This window comes from Stegastes partitus, unplaced genomic scaffold (assembly GCF_000690725.1).
Source record: "Stegastes partitus isolate 25-593 unplaced genomic scaffold, Stegastes_partitus-1.0.2 Scaffold1507, whole genome shotgun sequence".
Classification (NCBI taxonomy): Eukaryota; Metazoa; Chordata; class Actinopteri; family Pomacentridae; genus Stegastes; species Stegastes partitus.
The window spans coordinates 73,984-96,804 of NW_007579238.1; the positions used below are offsets into that span (position 1 = coordinate 73,984).

The window sequence follows — 22,821 nt, forward strand, 5'->3', positions numbered from 1 at the left end:
GTTGGTCATCATAAGTTGCTAATACATTGAGCACCACTCGGACAACTTCTGAAATATAACAGGAGGGAAAAAACATACTTGAATAGTTCACAGTGAACATGCAGCAGTTCAACTGGAGTCGCTTTTTTCCAAGAAGGAAGCTCATTACATCAGTACATTACAGGTCTAATTACATCACGGTTGCTAGGGGCTCTGTCTAGTGTGTTCCTCAGTGTATCTCTCAATCAACTCTCCTAACAGACGACTCAGCAGTGTGCTCCAGTCCTCCTACGTTCCCTTCAGCTTTATTAACTCTTGGAGGCTCAGAAAAGCACATTTGCCCCAGAGGCACTCTGCTGTCACGGGAATTGTCTCACGCTGGCTCTTCATGTGTCTGTGTCTTCAGGTGATTATTCTCATAGGAAACAAAGCAGACTTGGAGGCCCAGAGGGACGTCACGTACGAGGAAGCAAAGCAGTTTGCTGAGGAGAACGGTGAGCCAAACGGTGCAAGATGACAAGTCAGGAATATACTTGATGGGAAACTGTCTCACTTCAGATATGAACAAAAACAAAAAAAGACACACAAACTCTGTATCTGCAAAGACTGTTTCTCACTTTCAACAAAACAATACTCACAGGGATCCCAAGGAAATGTCCAAATATTTAGAATAGAAATGAGTTTGACCCTCTGTTCTGTTCACTGTTTATAATAGAGACCCTCACGGTTGATTTGAGGAGACAGAAGTTAGATTACCATCCTGGACTGTTTACATCGTTTAGATAGTGACTTCAAGTAGGAGACTTGGGGAAAGAACTGTGAAGAGATATTAATTGAAAGCGGGGGCGAATGAGGACTCGGTATTTGAAGTATGTGAGCTTGGAACAATGTTTCAGCGACTCCGTCATCGTGTCTGTTTTATGTTGTGCAGGTTTGTTGTTCCTGGAGGCCAGCGCAAAAACGTAAGTCTGCACAACTTCAGCGTTTCAGTGCCTGCAGCGCATAAACTATTCCTCAGCCTGCATTCTTTAACTCTCGTTTGCCTCCTCTCTCACGCCCGTTTTCAGAGGCGAAAACGTCGAGGACGCCTTCCTGGAAGCTGCTAAGAAGATCTACCAGAATATCCAAGATGGCAGCCTGGACCTGAACGCCGCCGAGTCGGGGGTCCAGCATAAGCCCTCGGCCCCTCAGGGCGGCCGGCTAACCAGCGAACCACAGCCCCAGAGGGAAGGCTGCGGCTGCTAATGACCAAGCAAAAGCCCCTTTTGCCCTCCCTTCCTCTCTCCCTTCCTCTGTCTGTCCTGCCCGCCCCCTCCTCAACCAACCCCCTACCATCCATTCCGCCACCTCCGTACGTTCATCCCTCACTGCACCAGGAGCTGCATGAGAGCAGGGCTGCGGAGCGAAGGAACGGGGGGCAAATATCAACTTGGGCCAGACTGAGCTGGGCTGTGTGGACTACATCTCCCCCACCTCCTCCTCTTCCTCCTCCTCTTCCTCTCTGCCTGTCTTGTCTCCCTTCGTTGCCGTCTCACTCCTCCTCTTTAAACTCTGTCGGTGTGTCGTCGTCCCATAACTCTCCTCTCTCGCTCCCCTCCGATCCTCTCGCACCATTCAGTCTAGCTCCCCTCCATCATAGTATCGTAGATGCCACCACTCATTAAACTGGTCACTGACACTTTAGATAGATGTAATGTTCACACGATATGATAAACCGAGACTGTTTTTTTTTTATGTTTGGTTTTTATAGCTATATATGAAATGTAAACACTGCAATTAAGTTTCATCCACCACTGATCAGCTGTGTAAATCGGATCTAAATTCTAATCACGAACTCCCCTTCGCCTCTCCCGCATGGTTTACGATTCCAGCATTATACGGAGACGACGCGGGCGCGAGATCTCGCTCCCGTTTGATTCGTGTGGGAGCAGACAGCGAAGGCAATGAAGTAGCGCATCATGCAGCCGCACAGGTAGAGGCTCTGAACCGCGTGTCCGGGAATGTGAAGCTGAGTGAGCGTTTTTCAGCGAATACCTGCTCGTGGCTTTTTAATTCACTTCTTTTCGCCGCTTGGCACAAAGCAAATTCCTTTGCCAGATGTGGCAATACCGATGTTCTCAGGAGAGACGGAGAGAAAAAAGGGGAGGGAGGGAAAATTTAGAAAAGCAGGAATTACCCACAAATTCCTTTTGGGTAATTCCCCCAGTCTCTCTGCTGGAATATCACAGGAAGGAATACTGGGTGTTTTCCAGCTTATCTGTGTGTGTGTGTGAGTGTGTGTTTGTGTGTTAGGAAGGTGGACGGGCGACTTTCGACTAAGTTAAAAATGACACTTTAACAAAGAAAAACACGTCTTTTCCGTTTTTGATGAAAAGATTCATTTAAATCAGTTTCTTTGCACCAGCTCCCCCCCCCCACCTCCTCCTCACCCACCCACTCACCCACTCACCCTCCCATCCATCATATCAACGGATTCTGTCTTTACCAGCATTTTCTTTGTCATTGTTTGTTGCCTTATTATAATTAATGTTATTACTCTTTAATCATTGTTTTTGCTGCACTTGCTCTTCACACTGCTGTTGGATTCACCTTGATTCAATAAATCAACTCTTTTTTTTTTAGAATAATTCTCGCATTTTACTGGTAAATAACAACAATAGAAGAGGTGGTTCACGTGGCCAGAATATCTCACATGGCCCAGTATCAGCAGCATGGTCCTACACCCGCGTCTTGACTATTAGGGTGTAGAAACAAACACTCCTTTATCTCGATTAAAACGCACTGAAGAGCTGATTTCTTGTTCATTTGGGCAGTTGTTCCTCTGCCATCCCATAATACAACACCAAGCAGCATGCCCCCCCACCCCACACCCCCACCCCCCCGAAAAAACAAGAAAATGGCAAAAATCAAATAGTTTCTCTTTCCTTCAAGTACGATTTCTTTTCTGTACCATAGTGATTCCCTGATTGGACAGCTGTATATATTGCTTCTTAACTACTGGTGATGACCTCGCTACTGTACTTTGGATTTAGAAATTTATTTGGTGGCTCTGCCAAGATCTGTACAGTCGGTGTGCTAGTGGGTTGCCTGTAATTCATGCTTGGGAAATTCTGTAACATAGTTTCTATTAATAAATGTATGTAAAGGACAGACACCCCCCCCGCCACCCAACCACCCCGTCTGCACACTACTGAACCTGCCGATTGTTTGAGGGGAGAGGAAGTGGATTGAGATGATGTGCAAACTAGTATTTATGTCTGCAAACCTCGAATCCTCTCATTTCTGTACGGAGTGGAGGATGGGGCACTTTTATGTTGATATTCTGTTTTTCTTTTTCCCACCCCATCGTCGCTCCTCTTTATGGGAGGGGCCTGCATCGCTGTCTTAACTTTTTTGGGGAGTGGGGATTGGTTTGTTATTGTGGGAAGTGGGTGGGCTGGGTCTTCCTTTTTCCTGTGTCCCACCTCTTTTGCAGTCTGAGTGACCACTTCCTGCTTTTGTCTGTCCACAAGTACAAAAAAAAAAAAACGTACATATGTATAAATTTTTAAGGAGCTGTGCTAACATTTAAATGCGTTCTTGCGTGTATATGATTTTAAAATGTTGACATTTTGATTTTAATGACAAAATACTCTAGACAGAAAAAATAAATTATACATAACCTGTTGCTGTGTGTCTTCTTTTTTTTGTGTTTGTAAAGAAGTTGAGAAAATGTTGCTGCGATTAGTTCAAAATCCTGTCATGGCTTTCACATAGTGACAGAACGGTACATGCTGGAAAAAGCACCAGACTCGATTGTATTTCAAGTAGAACAACTGCTTTGTATTTTATTGCAACAAAAATTGCACAAAAAGGCTAGAGGGAGAAACAAAAAGAAACACATTTACACATGAAAGCAAAGTCTACAAAAAAAAAATGGTGAGGATGTTTACACACAGAAGTAGAGTAGTGGTATGGTCGGTACGGGTGGGGAGGAATTCTTTATTTTTAAAAAAGAGCCAACGCTGAAAGTACCATGTTGAAGTCAAGGCAGCTAGCGGTTGACTTTTGTCCTCAGGCATCGCAGTCAGACAGGGCACACGTGATGAGATCGCTACAGCACAAACACTGAGAAGAGATGCAAATGGAAAAAAAAGGAACGTCTGATGTTACAGTGGAATTTAAGGGTTTCTTATAGTCTACAGATAGTCACACTCTATTGACATGTATTTCATCATTTCAGTCCAGTGTTTCCCCCAGGATATATTTTTTCTTGCTGGGGTGGAAAGGCCTCTGAAACAGCGTCTAGACCATGTGACAATAAAAAAAACCTCCATTCTCTCTGGCAAGAGAGGCCTGTCGGACAAACACTGTTTGAGTCTGTTACCCCTCTTAGCGGATCAAACAGCATGCTGCTGCAAGGCCAAGCTGCTACTGATGGCTTTTGTGACTGGCACGTAGAGAAATTTAACTCGTATAAAAAAAAAAAAAAAAGGTCCAGTCTAAGGACAACATAAAACAACAGTTAGATCCACTGAGTTGCAGATCGTGCACCCTGGTCCCTCTCCAGTACAGACTGGAGACAAAGGTTTTTTTGGTTATGCAAGCATTTATATCCAATAAACAGCTATTCTTAACCACTTGGCACAATTCAGCCAAAGCCACACATCTGCACATGTAAAGTGTGAAGACTAAAACAGCTCTGCCAATAGTGTTTAAGGCACTATCTTTTTTTTTTTTTTTACCAAAGTGTGCAGAGAAGCAAAAAAAAGGTGAAGGCTTAGCAGCTCGTTCTGCCTCTTTTGCTTGCTCCCATTATTACTTTATGGCACATGGTTGCAAAATACTGCAGAAAGCATCCATACAAAACAAACACGTTTCATCACTCAGCACACAACCAGCCACTGATGACATGATACAAAGAAATGGAAAGTGTTGGGATGCGCCAGGCAAATGAGTTGGGCTACTAAAAAAACTGTGATTTGAGAAGCTCCCTCAATCTTACAGGCAAAAATGAAAACATAGATCAGTTGCTTATGAGTTAAAAGGCATCCTAGAACAAGATGAGGTTAAGTATTTTGTTTTTGTTCATTGTCGTCCACATCAATGAAAAAAAATCAAACGCACTACGAGTGATGGAAACAAATGTCAGACCGTTTTTTTTTATACTAGTGTCAGTGATAACGGGGGAAAAACAAGCAAAAATACATAAGACATGATCATTTCAAAAATGATTGGTGAAAAGTCATGTTGACGAATTGGCCCCTCGCCTCATATTAAGGCCCAATGACAGTGTTCATTCATAGTTAAGGCTTTTAATGTCGCAAACTCTTTCTGATGGCATCTGCATAAAGTTTCCTTTAAGTCCATCCGTAGTAACCACAGGCTTTAGGTGTTTCAGAGCGTGCTGTAGTGTGAACCTACACTGCTTGTGCTGCTCTCAATGCGGCCTTACCCTCAGCTCTCCGGCATGAGCTCGGCTTCGGCCACAGTTCACGCACATGCTCAGAAAAAAAAGGGTAGTATAACATACAGGTCATCAGTTTTATGTCTCGGTAGTTTAAGATTCTATGGCGCTACCTCTGAACAATGTCACTGATCTCTTTGACAGAGGACAGCAGCTTGCTGAAGTCCTGCTGTGAGTTAGAGCCCCCTGTGGCAGTGGGGCAGATCTGAAGCTCACGCAAGCTGTTCTCGAGCTTGTTGATGGCCTCGCGAAAGGCGAACTTGTTCCTCATCTGCTGGATGGAGTCAACGTAGCTAATGCAGTACTTTGACAGGTTCTTGCCGGCCTCCAGCACAGCGCTGTGGCTACCTGTTTGCTCCGAGTTGCGGAAAATGGCTGCGCGGAGCAGCTCGGTACCATCCAGCACCATCTCACGTGTCACGGCTGAGTTAGGGGTGCGTTCGGAGGCCTGGCGAGTTGCAGTCTTGCGGAGGGAGCATCGGGTTTTCGCCAGAGGGGTGAACGCAGGGGGTGAGCTCTGATCGCTTGGCGAGGTGTGTGAGGAAGACAAGCCTCCTAGGCTCTGGCTGGAAGGAGAGGTGGTCACTGAAGATGAGGATGTGGAGGTCTTTAATGGTTGAGGTTTAGAGATGGAGCCCAGGGGCAGCTTCTTAGAGCCCTCACCGTGGGGTGAGCGGGCTTGGTCACTGGCAGAGTGGTGGGGATCTGAGATGGAAGGAAGGCACTTAGCTTTGATGTCTGAGGTGGTAGATGAGGGGGAGGGGAGTTCTTGAGTGGGGCTGCGGGAGATCTTGCCCGTTTTGGCATTGGTGGGTGGTGGAGGTGGGGCTGGCTTGGGTTTCTGTAACTTTCCTCTTTCCCTGACAGATGAGGAATCTACAGTGTGCTTGTTTCTGCGTGCCCTGCACTCGTCTGCAGCTGCCCCCAAAGCAGGGAACACATTGGGCTTAAGAAGCTCAGCATGGAGAGCGCTGGTCCTGGAGTTCTCCAGCCCTGGAACACCAGGCCTCTTGACCACCTTGGGTGTCAACGCCTGGGGGCTGGAACCAGGACTGGGATCAGTATCTTTGCCTAAGAAGGCAGATGAAACATCGGAGGATGTATTCAGACGTGGTGGGGGGGTCAGGGTGCCCATTCGAGGGGCATTCTCCCCTTTCTGCTCACTGGTCCTCTTTCGTGGCAGAGCAGGCTTGCCCCCGAAGGTGCCTGAGTCAAAGTGGCGCTGGCCCAGATCTCGTGGCAGTGTGACAGATTTCCATTCAGTGCCATCTGAGCCAATGGGCAGGCTAGAGGACCAGAGAAAACGCTTTGAGTTGGAAATGGACTCCTCCTCACTGGGTGGTGTTGTGGCCGCCTTGCCTCCGGGGCCGGGCACTGCGGGAGCTCCCTTCTTTCGGGGGAATAAAGGTCCTGGGTAGTTAGGAGCTCCATTTGTGATACCTCCTGCCCCATTGTTGTTAGTAGACAAGAACTTTGAGTCAAGGCCGTGTGTGTTGTCATTAATGGCCAAAGATGCACCGTTGTTGAAGCTGTCACTGTCTCGAGGATCTGGAGTCACACCCCTCCTGTCAGGGTGGATGTCCATCTCTCTGAAAGAGGAGCTGCGTTTGGGCGGAGCCGGTGCGTTCTTCTTCTTTTTCTTGATGAGGCTGAGAAAACCACTGCCACGTGTCTTGTCCTTGTCTTTGGGTAGTAAGCGTTCGTCCTCATTCAGGTTGCTGTCCAGGAGGGCGCGCTCTTTTCTGGGGAGCATGGGGGACGACACGGCTGCCTCTGGCTCCACTGGGTCTGAGGAAGAGCATGAAAGAACCAGAAAACCATCAGCGATAAAGACAAATAAATGACTATTGAAGCACAATTACAAATCTTTCACAGATGGGAAAAACAACACAACGGAATGAACTGTCTGAGAAAAGTTTAAATTTAAAAAGAGACTAAGTTAACACGTGTTTTCTGAGTCAAAGAAACCTGATTATAGAACAAACAATTCAGGCAGTGCTACAGGTTCAACCAATGAGGTTTTCTGGGTCTAATATCGTGGCCATTTCTTGGTAATCAAGGAGCCATAACTGAACTTTGACTTGGAAATTGTATCTTGTATTGAGGAAAAACATGCAACAGATAAGCTTTATTTCAAAAGAAAATAGAGGAACACAGCATCCATATGAAGTTTATCCAAGCTCTATATGTGCAGTACAGATTTTCAAGTACTTGTATGTGAATTTGAGTACCACATATTGCCCCTGGACCTGCTGTTCATTTCATTTATTCCCTTACGTAGAATAGCTGTGATCGTCTTTTACAACAAGGCTACAAGGCCCAATGTGTAAGTGTATCTCACCTGGACTATCTCCATCCCGGTTGTCCATGTTTTTGCGGAGAGTTCTGGTCTTGGTGGGCAACTCTGGAGCCTGCTGGATGGGGCCTAATGTTGCCTTCTTTCCCTTCTTCCCCAACTCCTTTTCCACCTCTAAAATTATGAATCCAGGAGGGATTTAGCAGTTAACATGAGATTTCCACCGTCAGACAAGATACAAGGCAAGATAAGGTATCAGAAAATATCAAGCAAAAAAAAAAGTCTCTCAAGCTGAAAAGAAAGCAGCACTGACCATCAGAGATGCTGGATTCCTGGAACATGGTCTCGAAGGCTTGGTGTGTTTCTGCAAATGACGGGCGTTCTGAAGGGTTCCACCTCCAACCTGACAAGAAAAAAAAAACTGTTCAGAAAGTCCTTTCAAAATGAGAGTGCACTTAATCATGATCTAAATGGATGTGTTTTGGTACTCACAAGCTGTCATGAGCTCATACACCTTCTCAGGACAGCCCTCTGGTCGGTCCATGCGGTAGTCTTTCTCCAGCAGCTCGTAAACCTGGGACAGGTCGATGCCGGGGTAAGGAGACATGCCGTAGGTGGCGATCTCCCACAGCAGCACACCGAATGCTGGAGATGTAACAGCAAGACAATTAGTTGTGTGTTAAACAAAAATCAACGCAAATAACACATCAAGAACTACAAGTAAACGATTACAGCCTAAGTTTAATCAATCTGGAAAAAATGAGCATTTCACACAGGAACAATGAGAGAAATTGACAGCTTTGTCTGAATGAGGTCAAACTTACCCCAAACATCAGACTTAATAGAGAACTTGTTGTAGGCCAGACTCTCTGGAGCAGTCCACTTGATGGGGAACTTGGCCCCAGCGTGAGCTGTGTATGTGTCTCCAGTCATTAGCCTGCTCAGGCCAAAGTCTGCAACCTTGACCAGGTGGTTCTCACCAACCAGACAGTTACGGGCAGCCAAGTCTCTGCAGGAGGCAAAACAGGGAGGAGAATGAGCGATTAACAGGAACAGATCAGAAACAGAAATGAAAATAGTCCAAAAATGTAGCTAATCTGAACACACTGATACTAGTATGAAAAAGAGAAGGTGAGTATATATGTATTAAAAAAACATCAATAGACTTGTTGCAGCATCCACTGTGGTGCTGGATTTCTACAGATGTTCTGTGCTGTGCAGAGTCACAAGCTGAGTCTTGTCAGGCTTAAAAATTAAAACTCAGTTTGACAAAATGAAAGACATAAATCATCTCATCGCTTCTAAAGGGCCTTGTTAAACATGCCAGAACAAACTAGCTGTGTTACAACATCAACTTGTCTCTGATACCGAGAGGGGAGAGTGAGACAAGGACTGCTAAGGAATGGGGAGAAAAGAGATAACGAGATTTAATGTCAAAGAAGGTATTCTTGCAGCTGTAAGATCCCGAAACTGATGATTGGTATCAAAGCTGTGATACACAAGACTAAAATCAGTTCTAGGTGAGCATTTCCATGAACTTATCCTATTCTCTTCAACTTTCCCCTCACCTGTGTATAAAGTTTTTTTTCTCCAGATACTCCATGGCAGAAGAGATCTGTGTGGCCATGTGTAGCAGCACGACAGCGTTGACCTCCTCTCTGTTGCACTCCCTCAGGTAGTCTAGTAGGTTACCGTGGGTCATGAACTCTGTGATAATGTAGAATGGTGGCTCCCGTGTGCACACACCTGCCAAGTACACAAAATAAATACATCAAATGCTTTGTGCCAGTAAGTGAATTTCATCAGACTATGTGACATAGTGAAAAATGTTGCTGTTTTTGGAATACAAGTGCATTCTTCATCTCAGCTGAAATAAATCCTATAAATTAGATTTATTTATTCATTTATTTCAAATTGACTTACCCAACAGTTGCACTAGGTTGGGATGTTTGATTTCTTTCATGACAGCAGCCTCCTTAAGAAACTCCTCCACCTCCATTGTATCCTCCTGCACGGATATTTGCAAAGAGAGCCATTAGATGGGATGCAGTTTCATCTACACAACACCAGATGGCAGCATTATTCAGCCAATTTAAAGATTTATAGCTTATTATGTGATGTCAGTAGGCACCAAAATGTTTCCACTGGGCTGGATGGATGCTGAGATTCGCCCTTTACTCAGAGAATCATGTGTATAAACGGAGAAGCAGTGGGCATTGCAGAAATAACTTGACCAGTACTGTTTGTTCTTTTTTGGGTCTTCATACCTTTAGTGTCTTGACGGCCACAGTGAGGTTGTACTTCTTCCAAACGCCTTCATACACCTCCCCATACTGGCCTCCTCCCAGTTTGTGCTTCATGGTAATGTCAGTGCGCTCCATCTCCCACTTATCGTAGTTGGGAGAAACTCCATAGATGGTGGGCTTGTTGCGCTTCGGCGCCGGGTAGTGCAGTGTGGTGATGAGGCCGTCAGCCACAGTGGAATGGTGGTGCACCAGCTCGGCCAGTGTGTTGAAACGGCTTTCAGATGAGACGTACAGCTGGTGGAAAAAATGCAAAACATTATGCATTCAAGACGATGTAAGTGAGAGGTCAGCTAGTTCCTGAGGTACATACAAATTTGATGCGTCTAATCTAGATTAATTGTGTAATCTAAACTACTATGTACACATTTTAAAAACAAAAACAGACAAGTTTACAGTCTTTTCATAGGGACTTTTGATTTTGTACTCAGGTTGACTAAAGATGCCTAACTGTTATCAAATGTCGCCCTGACTTTCTAACTACTTGTGTTAAAATGCAATAAAACAGTACCGGTATCTGGAAAGTTAAAGTGGACTTTGTTAGTTCAGTCATAACTACAAAAGTGACGGTAAATAAGTCCTCACAAAACTACACCAAACTATGTTCTTCAGAAAAGAATGATCTTAGCCCTTTCCAAGCTTGCAAGGCATTTGTCAGGAAGCTGGTGGACGGAAGGATATTGGTCAGGGCTCAGTGGACACAGTCTTTTCCATTGTCCAAGTCTTACATAACCCTAAAAATGATTTGCTCCACAATCTGCCTTTTGCATTTCTCTGCTTGTGAACAGGCTCTTTGCGCAAGCTGAAGGCGTGTGGAGAAAAAAGCAAAAAAGAACCTTGACTGTAGGGAAAATACCATTGAAATCTAAAGAGGATTTAATGGTCAGTTGGCTGCTCTCCTGGCTTAAACCATGACCATTTACTAAATTCAGGGGGGAAAAAAGTTTTACTAACACAAAAACTTTTTTTTTTTTTCCAGAGCAATGTTAATCACAGAGTCAGAGTGAAACAAAAGCTGCAGCTTGAGGGAATGCTGAGGTAATCTCAAATTATTGGAGTAGTCTATCATACCAGACTCTTGACTTGTAGCTCAGTGGGAGGATGGAAAACAATATGCGATGGGGAACCAAGTGTGTGTGTGCACTCGTGTGCATGTGTCTGGCTGTCTGTATGTGTGTGTTTGTCCATTTGTTTTTTTGTGTGTGCGCACATACTTGGCTGCATCTGTCTGTGCTAATGCATGTCTTAGCATGGGCGTCAGTGTCTGGCCTGGGCCTCACGTCTGCTGGCCATTATGAGAAGCACAGTGGTGGTTAGAGGAATTCTTGTCATAGCTAGCGTTCCTGAAGCTAGCTCACCTCGCTGCATCACAGACAGGAGGGGTGACACAGCCAAAATGGCAGTGGCTTTTTGCCTGATTTAGCATTTTAGGGGAATCCCACACCAAGAAATTCGGTCATACATCCAGACCAGCGACATGTGACCTACAAGTATCTGTCACGACGGTCAGAATGTGGTGCACTGCATATTATTTATGAAGTCTCAGTATAACTTGTTTCAGATGCCCTGCGCTCGTTACCCAACCTGAACTTCATAACAAGCATTTTTAGGGACAATAAAATAATAAATCGATCATTTCCAGTTTTGGTTTTGTGTCTGAGGTCTGAATGACTAGCTTTGAGAGACATGCAACAACACAGATCTGTTTTTATAGTTATTTTTTTGTGTGACACATTTATGTCTAATCATTCCCCGAGTGCTGCATCGTCTGAAAACAAGCCCCGTGGTTACTGTATCTGACAACCATTTTCACTGTACGTCAATCGGTGCATTCCAGTTATAGCAGATACAGAAATTCAGTTCCCTCGAGGAGATATTAAAAAGTCTTGAATTCCATTTACAGAGGTCTTGAATGACGGTTCTTGCTTTAGACGGCAACATTTGTTCTGACTTTTGTTTTGTGGTTGTGGTCTACTGAGAGTCATTACACATCTTGAAACAAAAAGTAAGATGGGCGCAGCAGTGGATTGTGCAAACACAAGGCCGTTTAATCCTTTTTTGTGGAGCTTCGGTCAGTGCAATTAGACCTGTAGCCCTGCTGCAACTCAGTCAACATAAATAAAAGGCCCCACTGGTTTTTCATCATTCTTTCACCAGTATGACAGCGAAAGGAAAACATATGCTATGTGGTGTTTAAAGTGCCTTTAAAAATGTTTTATTTAAATTGATGAACACTATACACACTCTGGTCAAAGCAGGACACATTTTAAGGGTATTTGTCAATGTGCAATGGATTACTTTTAGTCTACAGGAATTCCACCTTCACCATTACTTGGGTATAAGACACCCATGCATATACATGCATCTTTGTATCCGTTGACACCTACCTTGCCGTCAGTCGCAGTGTTAATCCTGTAATGGTAGACTCTCCCCTCATAACGCAGAGAAATGGACCTCTGGCCGGGGCTGCTCTCACTCTCACGGACCAGAAAGCTTCCGTTGATGCCAGAGCTGAGCAGGTATTCTGCAGCGTTGCGCGACACGGGCCCATGGTACCAGCTGTGTTTCTCCAGGCTGTTGACTGGGGTGATGTAGTTGGAGGGAACCCAACCCTGGCCATTCTTGGTCTGTGCCTCGCACCACTCACCATTGTGGTTGTAACCCAGCACACGCAGCTTCTCACCTAGCCAAAACGGAAGATCAAAACACAAAAATTAGCCAATTGTGGCTGAAGAACCTGGCTGAACACAGACACTAAAGACTACAGCTCATTCCTGTGTCCGCATCTGGGTCTCTTCTGACACGTCCATATTGTTTCCATTAAGAACAGGCTACCACAACATGGACACTGTACAAGAGCTAACAGGAATTCCCTGAATCTAATGTCATGTTTCCTCAAATCAAACAATCAGACATTTGGTAACCTAAACTCAGGAAATGTATCCCTCCTCCAATGAGAATAAAAGGCTCAAATTAGTCAGATCAGTCTTAAGCTATGTATGTATGAACCTTAAACAACATAATTAAATCATAACCGTGGCAACTATGCAAGTACAAGTAAAATACCTACATAATCAATGTTATTTGCCAATATGAATCTAAAGCGAAAATAAACCTTTGCAACAAACCATATTAGAATACACTGGAAAGCTATGTTGTACTGCACATTTTCTTGTTTATTCCGGTGCATATGTTCCCTCCTTCCTTCCTCTGTTTGTCTGTGTGATCCATCTGCAGTATTGTTTTACAGTTGGTTCAGTGGAAAAAAAGGCCCACGTGTGGGACCATTGTCAGGAAGTGAGAGTCAGATGGGAATGAAGACAGAGAGGGAAGGAGACGGGAAGCAAATAAGCAGATTCCCGGTAACAGTGATAACTTTAGGGAGACCTCAGCCATCTTCTGAAGTGTGGTTCATTGTGCAGGTCACTTCCAACTGGAGAACAATCATTTAGATTACATACAGCAATGCTGAAACTAGTCTGAATCATTCAGAACTACAAATTGGAGGATGGTCGGCATTATTTCTTGTAGAAAAAAAAAAATCCTGTGTCCTGCTGACCAGGGGTTTAAGGCACTTATTATGGTCCTGGCTCAGGGCCTGCTCCAGACTTTTGTTGCATGCAATACCTCTTTTCCTAATGTCCACTATTTACACAAACCAAAACTGCCTAAAAACCCCCTTCATCTTTTCCCCCCTCACCTTTGGTAATGCTTAGTGTGTTGTCACCGCTGGCCACGAAATCATAGAGCGCGACAAACAGGTTGGGGTCATTCTCGCTGGGTCCAGCCAACAGGTTCTCTTTGGAGTTCCAGCGGGCTGCTTCTGTCAGACCCTGACCCTCGAAGTCCGGTCTCTGGAGAGCTTCTGGAAAAACAAAAAGAAAATAACCCCGTCAGAATGCATGTATTTAACTCAAACAGGAGCAAAAACATTAACAATGCAGTGCTGAAGAAAGACTGGAAGACCTGTAGGCGTGTGTTTAGTAAGCAACAACCCTGTGAAGTTTCCCCCAAATGGTTTCACACGAGCAAGATGATTCAGCAACAGTGTCAACTCTTGCCTTTCCACGTGTCATTTAAATTCTTCTCCATCCCCTTCAACTGTGCCTTGCCCCTACAAGCAGATCATCAGCTGTGATCCCACCGTGGGATTAGAGCAATAAACCTGATCATGTGACCTGCACTGTCCTTCATGTCTCTACAACTTTTCATTTCCTGGATTATCCCTACTTAGTTTTCATTTTCTTGAATACCTAGACAACTACTCCACATGAGACCATGGGAATCTGTTTCAGCAGGAATCTTCATTGTAACTGAAAAATGGATGCGCTTAATCTCAGGCAAAGTGTTCAAAGTGCTTTAATTTATAGCTATGTTAATTATAGGCAGCGCTTGAATTATAGCAATTGTCGAGCAGTAAAACTGTTGGAAAAATTACAAAATGTGACAAAAGGAAGAAAAAAGGAGAGAAGAAAAAAGTAAATTGTTCTTAAGAGGATGACAGAGGAACACGGAGCGATGTGAAGTTAAAAATTTAACAGCAGTTTGGCCTCAACATGAGCCTGATTGTGTGGTTTCCTCAGCTGTTGTCGCACATGTTTTGGAGGCATCTTACATTTCATCCCCCCAGCTCACACATCTTTTCATCTGACACAACAGGCTGGTGTGGCATTAGGTTTTTTTAAAGCTTCCAGTGAGAAGTTCACAATCAGTAGCAAGATGTGAGGAGAGGATGTTTCAGATTAATTAGTAAGAAAATATGTGTTCAAAATAGCAACACAGTACAAACAAATGAAACCTTTGTGATGTCCCTCCTACTGTCTTGGAGACTGTCCTGGCCAAGATCAGCAGGCAACTGGTTGACAAGATTGTCAGCTCATGTATTGTAGCTCACCTGGGCTTCGCAGGCAATAAAATAACCCAACAGCTGACGTCCGTCCTGTATCATCATGTTTTGGTTTGCACCTTCAGCGCTTCCACAGCACACATCTCCGCATTGCTTGCATTCCTGATAGCGCCTATCTACACCAGTCACAGCTTTTTTTGGTTAACCATAGTTTGTTTTGTGCAGAAATCTTGGAAAATCCTCGTCGTTGCAACTGTAGCGTTTGTGTGTATTAGCAATTTTTTAGAAATGTGGCCAAGTGTTTGATTTGCTTCAACAGAAAACTATGTGATGACCTACAGAGTCTGGGGATTTGGTAACATCAGACAACTTGTGACTGTGTTCATTTAGTAATTTGGCAATTATGCATAACAATTTTGGCCCTGACGCAACTGAACAAACTGCAGACAAAACTAAAGACAGCTAAACACACATGAACATTTTTCAATTAATCAACTAATTTTCAGTAGAAATGGATATATACTATTTCACATACGTTGACATAAATTCTAAATACACATATTTTTAAACCCAAGCAGATCTTTCAACAGAAAGAAGCAGCCTATTCCAACATTAGCAGCTCATTCATCAGTAATAATAGTGTATGGGCAAACTTTAGCTTCCGAGGACAAAGCGAGAGAGATTTATACAACAGGACAATACTACTGCAAGTTGGTGGTATACCCTCAAGGCAAAAAACAATTAAATAAAGCTCATTATGCATTTAATTATAACACCTTTTGGCAATTATAGAGTAAGTTTTACTATCCCATGGCACCACATAAGCACTGACTGGCTGTGATCTTTGTACGTGTTAAGGCCACACAAATTATATGCATAATTAAAAACCAGAGCAACTCTCTGATAACAGTGGAAACTGCAGACGGAATTGATTCCACTCACAGTGCCGACTAAAAATCTGTTCTACTCCACACTTAAAGTCTGACATTGAGTCTCAACTTTTACAAAAGCTATGTAGTCCATAAATAGAGTTAATTAATTATGGAAGATTTATAATTGCAAAGGCTTTTGCTCAGAATAGCTCAGTAACATACAGAGGCAGGTTTTTGCTTAAACATCTCACACTCTAATAAAACCTAACAAAAGATGTCGAGACACTTTTAATTAAGAACATTATATGATGCTTTGCTATGCCATGCTAGCTTAATTTCCCACTCAGCAACATACAAACACAAGCAAGATGGAAAAGTTGTCAAATAATATTGTTATATAAAAATAAGACAAAAATAGCTTTGATAATTTTAGGTCTCCTACCTACTGGTTTATACAACCCCCTAAAAATCTATTGGATTTACATCAATATGCAAGTGTCAGTGTTGTTTTTCTGAAAAGGTAAAATAAGCTTTTCAGCCTACACTGGAAAATACTGAAGAAATACCAAGTCTCCCAGTTGGACGATGTAGCAGACCTGGTCACTGCTTTTACTACATAAGTGGATGTTCAGAGATCAACAGTGTGCCTCTGCAATAAATAGGAGGGATATCATCTGATCTATCATTTGCAGACATAACGCCTGTAGAAAGAGTGTTCAAGTCTATCTTATCTGAACAAGACCATGGTTTAAAACTGGCAATAATCCTCCTCAAGCTGTGCTCTGTGCCACAATTTAATGTATGCTCTATATAAGGATCATTACCTTGACTTGGGGTAAAGGACAATGTGTTCTGCACTCGTAGAGGCACAGCTGGATTTGGTGAAACTCAAAGCACTGAGCTGATTGAAAATAGCTGTGGCAAAGCCAGGACTGAATTGAAGAGTCACATGCACCCACTCTAGATGATTTAAGATGTTGTTAAATACAGAGCTGCAAGCAACTACAGACATGTTCAGTACAAACCAAGTCTTAAGGGTGATTGTGTCCTCTGAATGGACAAGCTTTCCATTCAGACATGGAGAAGATGTGACTTTCAAACTCCTCAAAACAAAAAGTAAACAGAGATTGTAACATAAGGCTCTAAGACTTGTATTACCCTAAGAAAGCTAACAGGCCCAACACCCTGCCACATGACATTGTTGACAAGTTGCAGGCATCAATGTGTTGGAAGGCCTTTTGAAGACTTTCACACAACCTCTTCTCTTAAGCTACAGGCTCAAAAGCCTACTGCGACAATCAGAGCCAAATGTGGTGCTTCTTTTAGGTCACAAAAGTGCTATTTTTCATGATAAAAACATGCCACAATAAATCATGTAGAATGTATTGGTTGGAGTCTCGTATTTAGGGGGGATCCAGCCCTTAAAAGAGTTGCATTTAGGGGCAACAATCCTGACCGACAGACATGAGAAACTCAAAAATTCCAAACTATTCCTTTGGTCCTTTTAATTTTTGTCTGCAGTAGAAAACTTTTAGAGCATGGCAAGCTATTCTTACCTACCAAGCTCCACTTTAAACTTAAAAACATTAGATTTTTCACAACATAGAGAACTCAGATGATGTAAAATCTGACAAAGTTTGAGGAAAGTTAGCACTGGTTTACATCGTGTTGGTACTTGGAATATTATACCCACACAGAGTTTTGAATAAAAGGCCATAAAAAAAGCTGCCAAATATTTCCATTTCAGTTTATTCCTTGGTTATGAAAACTGCAGCTAACGATTATTTCCATACTTGATTAACCAGTTTATGTTCTCTATCCATTTATTAGTTGTCTTGTTTATAAAATGTCCAAAAAAAAAAGTGAAAAATGTCCATCAAAACCCAAGATGATGTCCTCAAATGTCTTGTTATGACCACAATGCAAATATATTCAGTTTATTGTCCTAGGACAGCATAGAAACAAGAAAATATTTAATTTTAGGAAGTTGATAAGGCTTTTCTTCTTTAAAAAATTGCTCAAAATGATAAACCGATATCAAAATAGTTGGCGATTAGTTTATTGATTGACAAATAATCATCGCAACATTCTCAACAAATATCGCAGCGAGACAGAAAAGGAGCGCTGGCAAGAAAGATTCAGACCTTAAAGTGAGCAAGACATACTATCCTGCTAAGAGTCAGGCCTGGTCATAAAGTGTGTGGGCAGCGCGTTTGAGCAGTCCATGCCACACATGTCCACTTTACGGGCCACAAATACCACAGCTCTTTGTGAGAGGGTCACAGCACACCGACACATGGGCCAAGAAAACACACACTCACAGAGAGGAAAAGAAAAGTCATAAGAAAGCTCGGGAGGTAAATAAGAAAGGAACATAAAAAGGAACGAAAGAGGCCTTTTATCAGGCTGCAGCTCTCCAGGGTCACGGAGTGGGAGAAATTACAGCATGTCTTGGCTGCATTACTGAGATGACAGTCAAAATGATTAAATATGTGTGGAACTTGTAAAGAAATGCACAGTTATGACTGCACCGCTATGAGCAATGAGAATTCACAGAGGGCCACACACACAGATGCCAGACAGAAATTATCTTCAAAAACTGGATTACTTAAAGAAAATGAATCATCACGTCTGCTTCCACGTGGTCCTGGTGATTCCAGTCATCTTAAACGAGCCAATTTACACCTTTAACTAAAGGCAATAAGGACCTGGCACACTAGCAACCAGGAGTGGTCATGGTCCACAATCGTGAATCTATATTGAAGTGTGGTCCATCTCGGTGAAGTCAGCCTTGGTCGGTATCCACATATTTGTGAGAAAACCTCAAGTTGACATATTTTTCTTGCGTCAACTGTCATTATTTGAGTAGGTGGCAGAGAATATACCTGATATCGGTCTATAGATCTATATTATGAGGGGGTGTGCAGACCAGGGAACAATGGAGGTGAGCAGGGAACAGATGAAACTGGGAAAAATCTGGCTTCTAAACACTAAATAAGGCATCATTTAGACTACAAGCTGTCAAAAACTCAATTTTCTTGCTGTTATGTTCCTCCAATGTATCAAACAGTTTTCTACCAGGAGCAAACAGGGCCTCCCAGTTAGTGTAATTTCGGTTGGAACATCTCAGCATGACATTTGCTGTGCCTTGTACCATATGGTCTAAAAATTAGAGACTCTTTATCACTGTCATCCACTTCAATAGGGGAGAACTATTAACTCTATTAGATCATTTGGTTGCGCAATGTTTGGCAGAAAGAAGCCTTAACTGAGTCTTCCATTACTAATCAATTAACTATGTTGATTATGTAAAGACTCGATGTGCCCTGGATTTCTTCAAATTTGCCCTCGTGTTTCATACATCACTCGCAAAATCAACTGCGCATGACGTCTGAAAGAAGTAATGCAAATATATTTATATATAATCTACATTATCTTCTAAATGTATTGTGGGTACAGTGAAAACTATTCAAGCAGCGAAACACAGAGAAGGGAAAAGCAGAGTGCAGGCTGAGATTAGATCCCCTCTCTTCATAAACAAGAGTTAAGTGGGACATGGCCAGGAGTCAGATTTCCTTGTATTCTCTTCTCCGTCTCTTTTTCCACTTTTTTCCTCTGCAGCTAGCCAGTGTGTCTGGCCTCCCTCACCCTCCCCTGTGCTCGCTCTCCGCTTTCCCCTCCCCATTCTTCAGTTTCCACAGCTCAGAAATCATTGTTGAGACTTTACACGGTGATACTTCATCTTTTATCCGTCTCCCTGTGCTTGTTAGCCCCTACATTTCCCCCCCTATTTCTGACATTATTCCTTTGCGTCTCCAAAGCAAACTGTAAAATAGAGGCCCAGTCAAAGAGACACAAAAACACAACAGCCGTTACTAAATATCCTTACCTTCCAAGTAACAGCTGGAGGAGGACGAGAGGCCTTTCTTAGATTTACACCCCACCAATTTCAGGCATATCTCCAACATTTTCATTTGCTTTCCTTCCCTTCCCGCTGAAAATTTTGTTGGTTGTTCAAATCAAGACGTCCTTCGAACGTTTACCGTCTACATGTGTCCAACAAAGGGGGGGGGTAAGACAAACCCAAAAGAAGACTGACAAAAGGAGGACCAGCAGCAAACAAAAATGTATGTTGGTTTGCTTTTCCCCGGTTCCTTCCAGCTTCTGTAAATCTTTTTGTCCTTGCTTCTTTCCGAAACTGAAAGAATCCGCTGTCCGGCAAAGTCTAACAACTTTTTCTTATGAGCGTCTCCATGTTTTTTTCTTTTTTTCCGCTTTGGCTTTCGGGCTTCTGGTTAGCTCCACTTTTAAAAGATAAAAGAACAATCCAGCGGCGCAGATTTGGTCCAAAAGTTTGCTCGATTCGTAGATGTGTCAGTTGAGCGGGCAGAAGGGCAGTCTGAGCAGTGCCATTCCTCTCTCCGGTCCCCTGTGTGAGTGTGTATCTGAGGCACAGGGACTACTCGTGCTACAGCTGCCAACAAAGGGCCTCTTTCAGGCTCAGCTTGCTGCACTCAATGACATCAGCTGAGCCCTCCCACCTCCAGCAGTGGGAGGGAGAGACCACTACCACACACATTCTCCAAGAAGAATACAAACAACACCTCAACAGCATCCAAAATCCATGCCAACATGTGAGACAAAAGCTCCAGAGGTCTGATTTTAAAAATTTGAAGCAGTTAGATTCGGTGTAATTGTAAAATATGTATCCTCTTCTCCTGGTCTGAAGTCATAAGATGATTACAAGATGCTCCTCCTCCGACTCTTGACCCCCCACCCCCTCTCTGTCTTTCAGCCATCTCTCCTTCTCAGCCACGGTTTTTTCCCTCTCTCTCCAGTCCGAAATGTTTACAAGTTGAGGAATCAGTCCGGGAAAAAGGACCAGGTGTTTAAAGGCAGTGAAGAAACTTTTGTCAGTCTGGACTTCATACACCCCGCAATTAAAGCTCATTTATCACAGGTCAAATGGGAATGAAGTGGGCAACATATTTAAAATAATCAAAATGAGAACATATAGCATGTGTGATGAGAAGTTTACACATCTACACTAAATCAACTGCAAGTAAGTCTAGAAAAAAAAATTCCAAAATATGATTAAAAACAATTAGGATAGGAATGTCACAACAGCTGCGGTTATAAATGCATCTGGGAGTGTCAATGGCATCTGTCAAAAAAAGTAATGTATTGTGGGCTGTGGCCTCTGTGTTCTTATTCCGATTGTTAATGTTATTATTCCATCCCACTAAATGACGCAAACTTCTAGGGAACTCTTTATTTTTGCGCGTCAAGCTCCCGTCCTCTGTTGCTCCAGCTGACCACCATACTTATTACTGCTAGATATCTGTTTACATCCTGCTAAAATGCTCCTCCAATTTATCATTACAGGAAAACACAAGTGACAATTGTGCAGCTCGTTGACTAAATTGTTGATAATGAGTCAAGACAGCATCAAAAACAACTGCAATACCCGCTACAATTTAAAACAATAGCCACACAACAGATACAGCACTTGTGAAACTCAGGTTTTTATTGTCTCTTCTCTCATATTATTCCTGAAGTTTACTTCCTATCTTATTGCCGGATATTCTTGTGTTTCCGTTACTTTGTCCACTCATGCTTTACGAGCTAAAAGGATTATTGATCGTCATTATGCTGAAACCACAAGAGCAGCTGCAATCTACTGACTACGTCTGGCAAATATTTTCCATACAAATGACAATCATCCTGGATTGTGCGGACGTGTTTGACTTCAGAGATAAGAGGTCCAGTCAAGTGGGTGATTACATACTGTTGGGAAGCTGACTCAGTGACACCATATCACATAGTATGAGTGTCGAACCAGTTTACTGGCCGACCTCCTCCTTGCAATTTCCAATCAGAGAGCAAAAGCACTGACTAGAAATATGTCCATTACACATATGTATACAACTTAAAATGGCTTAAACAGCTTTTATTTTATCTTTCACACTCCAAAGTGAAAGCAGTGACGAGCTGTCAACCAAAGGCTAAAACCTAATTATTTGTTCATTCCATTTATATCAGTGAAGGTAGACAAAATACTAGAAACACAGTAAAACCTTGCACAGTCAGCAGAATTAGAACCTTTAGACACCAAAATGACTATACAGCTAAATAAATCTGTTGTCTATGAAAATGGAATCTCATGACCACCATGAAAGTATAGTTTTATTGAAGAACTGTTATATTTGAATGCAGCAGCCTTAGCTTAATGCACCTTACAATCTGGCAAATGTATAATACTGACAGGTTACAATAGAGGAAGACAGGGAAGAAAAGTATAGTCATAACAACACTGTTGCTAGGCAATGGCAACATGGATTCTGCATCTCGAGGCCACCTACAATAACTTTTTAGCAGGTTAACAGGTAATGTAGGAAAAGCAAGCACATTGGGAATATCTACAATTGCCTCAGACATTATAAAGCAAATAGAAAAACTCTGTCAGAAGCCACTGAAAATGACCTTGCACAGTCTCCACCATTTCTGGACACAAAAACAAACAAAACATGTCACAACTCGTGACTTTCCAGTTTTCAGAAAATTTCCAATAGTGAGGTCATGAATACCACAGGATGGAGGCATTCTAATGGACTCTTGGCAACACAGGCAACACACCCCATTTGAATAGAACATAATTCTTTAAATCTAGGTAGCACTGAAGGTTGAGCTTTCACGGGACTAGATTTTAAACTGTATAGAGTTTTCTAAAGTACTGTGATAGTATTTGTAAGCCATTATTGTCTAGGTCAGTGGTTCTCAAACTTTTTGAGTCACAACCCCAAAAATAACATAAGTTTGTGTTTGTGACCCCCCCAATTTGAATTTTTAATAGATCATGAGTAATAACTTTATTGTTCATGCATTAATTAAAAATTAATGTATTAATTCCACAGATTAATCTCTTTACATTAACATGGTAATTTTCTTTTGAATGAATGAATGAATTGAATTTATTTTGAACAAATGAAAGGGAAAAAATATATAAAAACAAAAGAAAATAATTTTAAAAAGAGCAAAAAATAATAATGTCGCATAATCAAATCATAATATTAACACGT

The 22,821-nt window shown here is 42.6% G+C and overlaps 2 protein-coding genes across 3 annotated transcripts in view; one reads left to right on the forward strand and one right to left on the reverse strand.

Annotated features, from left to right (window-relative positions):
* rab14l (RAB14, member RAS oncogene family, like) overlaps positions 1–3,509 on the forward strand; it is a 13,882-nt gene extending 10,373 nt beyond the window's left edge. Inside the window, exons 6-8 of the mRNA XM_008300178.1 lie at positions 386–473; positions 911–941; positions 1,047–3,509. Of these exons, the coding sequence (XP_008298400.1) occupies positions 386–473; positions 911–941; positions 1,047–1,224 (297 nt within the window). The 3' untranslated portion in view covers positions 1,225–3,509. The remainder of the gene's footprint in view (positions 1–385; positions 474–910; positions 942–1,046) is intronic.
* Positions 3,510–3,774: 265 nt separating this feature from the next.
* abl1 (c-abl oncogene 1, non-receptor tyrosine kinase) overlaps positions 3,775–22,821 on the reverse strand; it is a 34,908-nt gene continuing 15,861 nt past the window's right edge. The window contains exons 1-11 of one of the 2 annotated variants that reach the window (XM_008300181.1): positions 19,632–20,230; positions 13,725–13,889; positions 12,412–12,707; positions 9,989–10,261; positions 9,645–9,729; positions 9,290–9,467; positions 8,546–8,730; positions 8,214–8,366; positions 8,035–8,124; positions 7,767–7,895; positions 3,775–7,213 (exon numbers count right to left, since the gene is read on the reverse strand). In XM_008300181.1, the coding sequence (XP_008298403.1) occupies positions 5,535–7,213; positions 7,767–7,895; positions 8,035–8,124; positions 8,214–8,366; positions 8,546–8,730; positions 9,290–9,467; positions 9,645–9,729; positions 9,989–10,261; positions 12,412–12,707; positions 13,725–13,889; positions 19,632–19,716 (3,318 nt within the window). In that variant the 5' untranslated portion in view covers positions 19,717–20,230 and the 3' untranslated portion in view covers positions 3,775–5,534. Of the gene's footprint in view, positions 7,214–7,766; positions 7,896–8,034; positions 8,125–8,213; positions 8,367–8,545; positions 8,731–9,289; positions 9,468–9,644; positions 9,730–9,988; positions 10,262–12,411; positions 12,708–13,724; positions 13,890–19,631; positions 20,231–22,821 lie in introns of those variants that run through there. The other variant, XM_008300180.1, reaches the window with a different exon arrangement.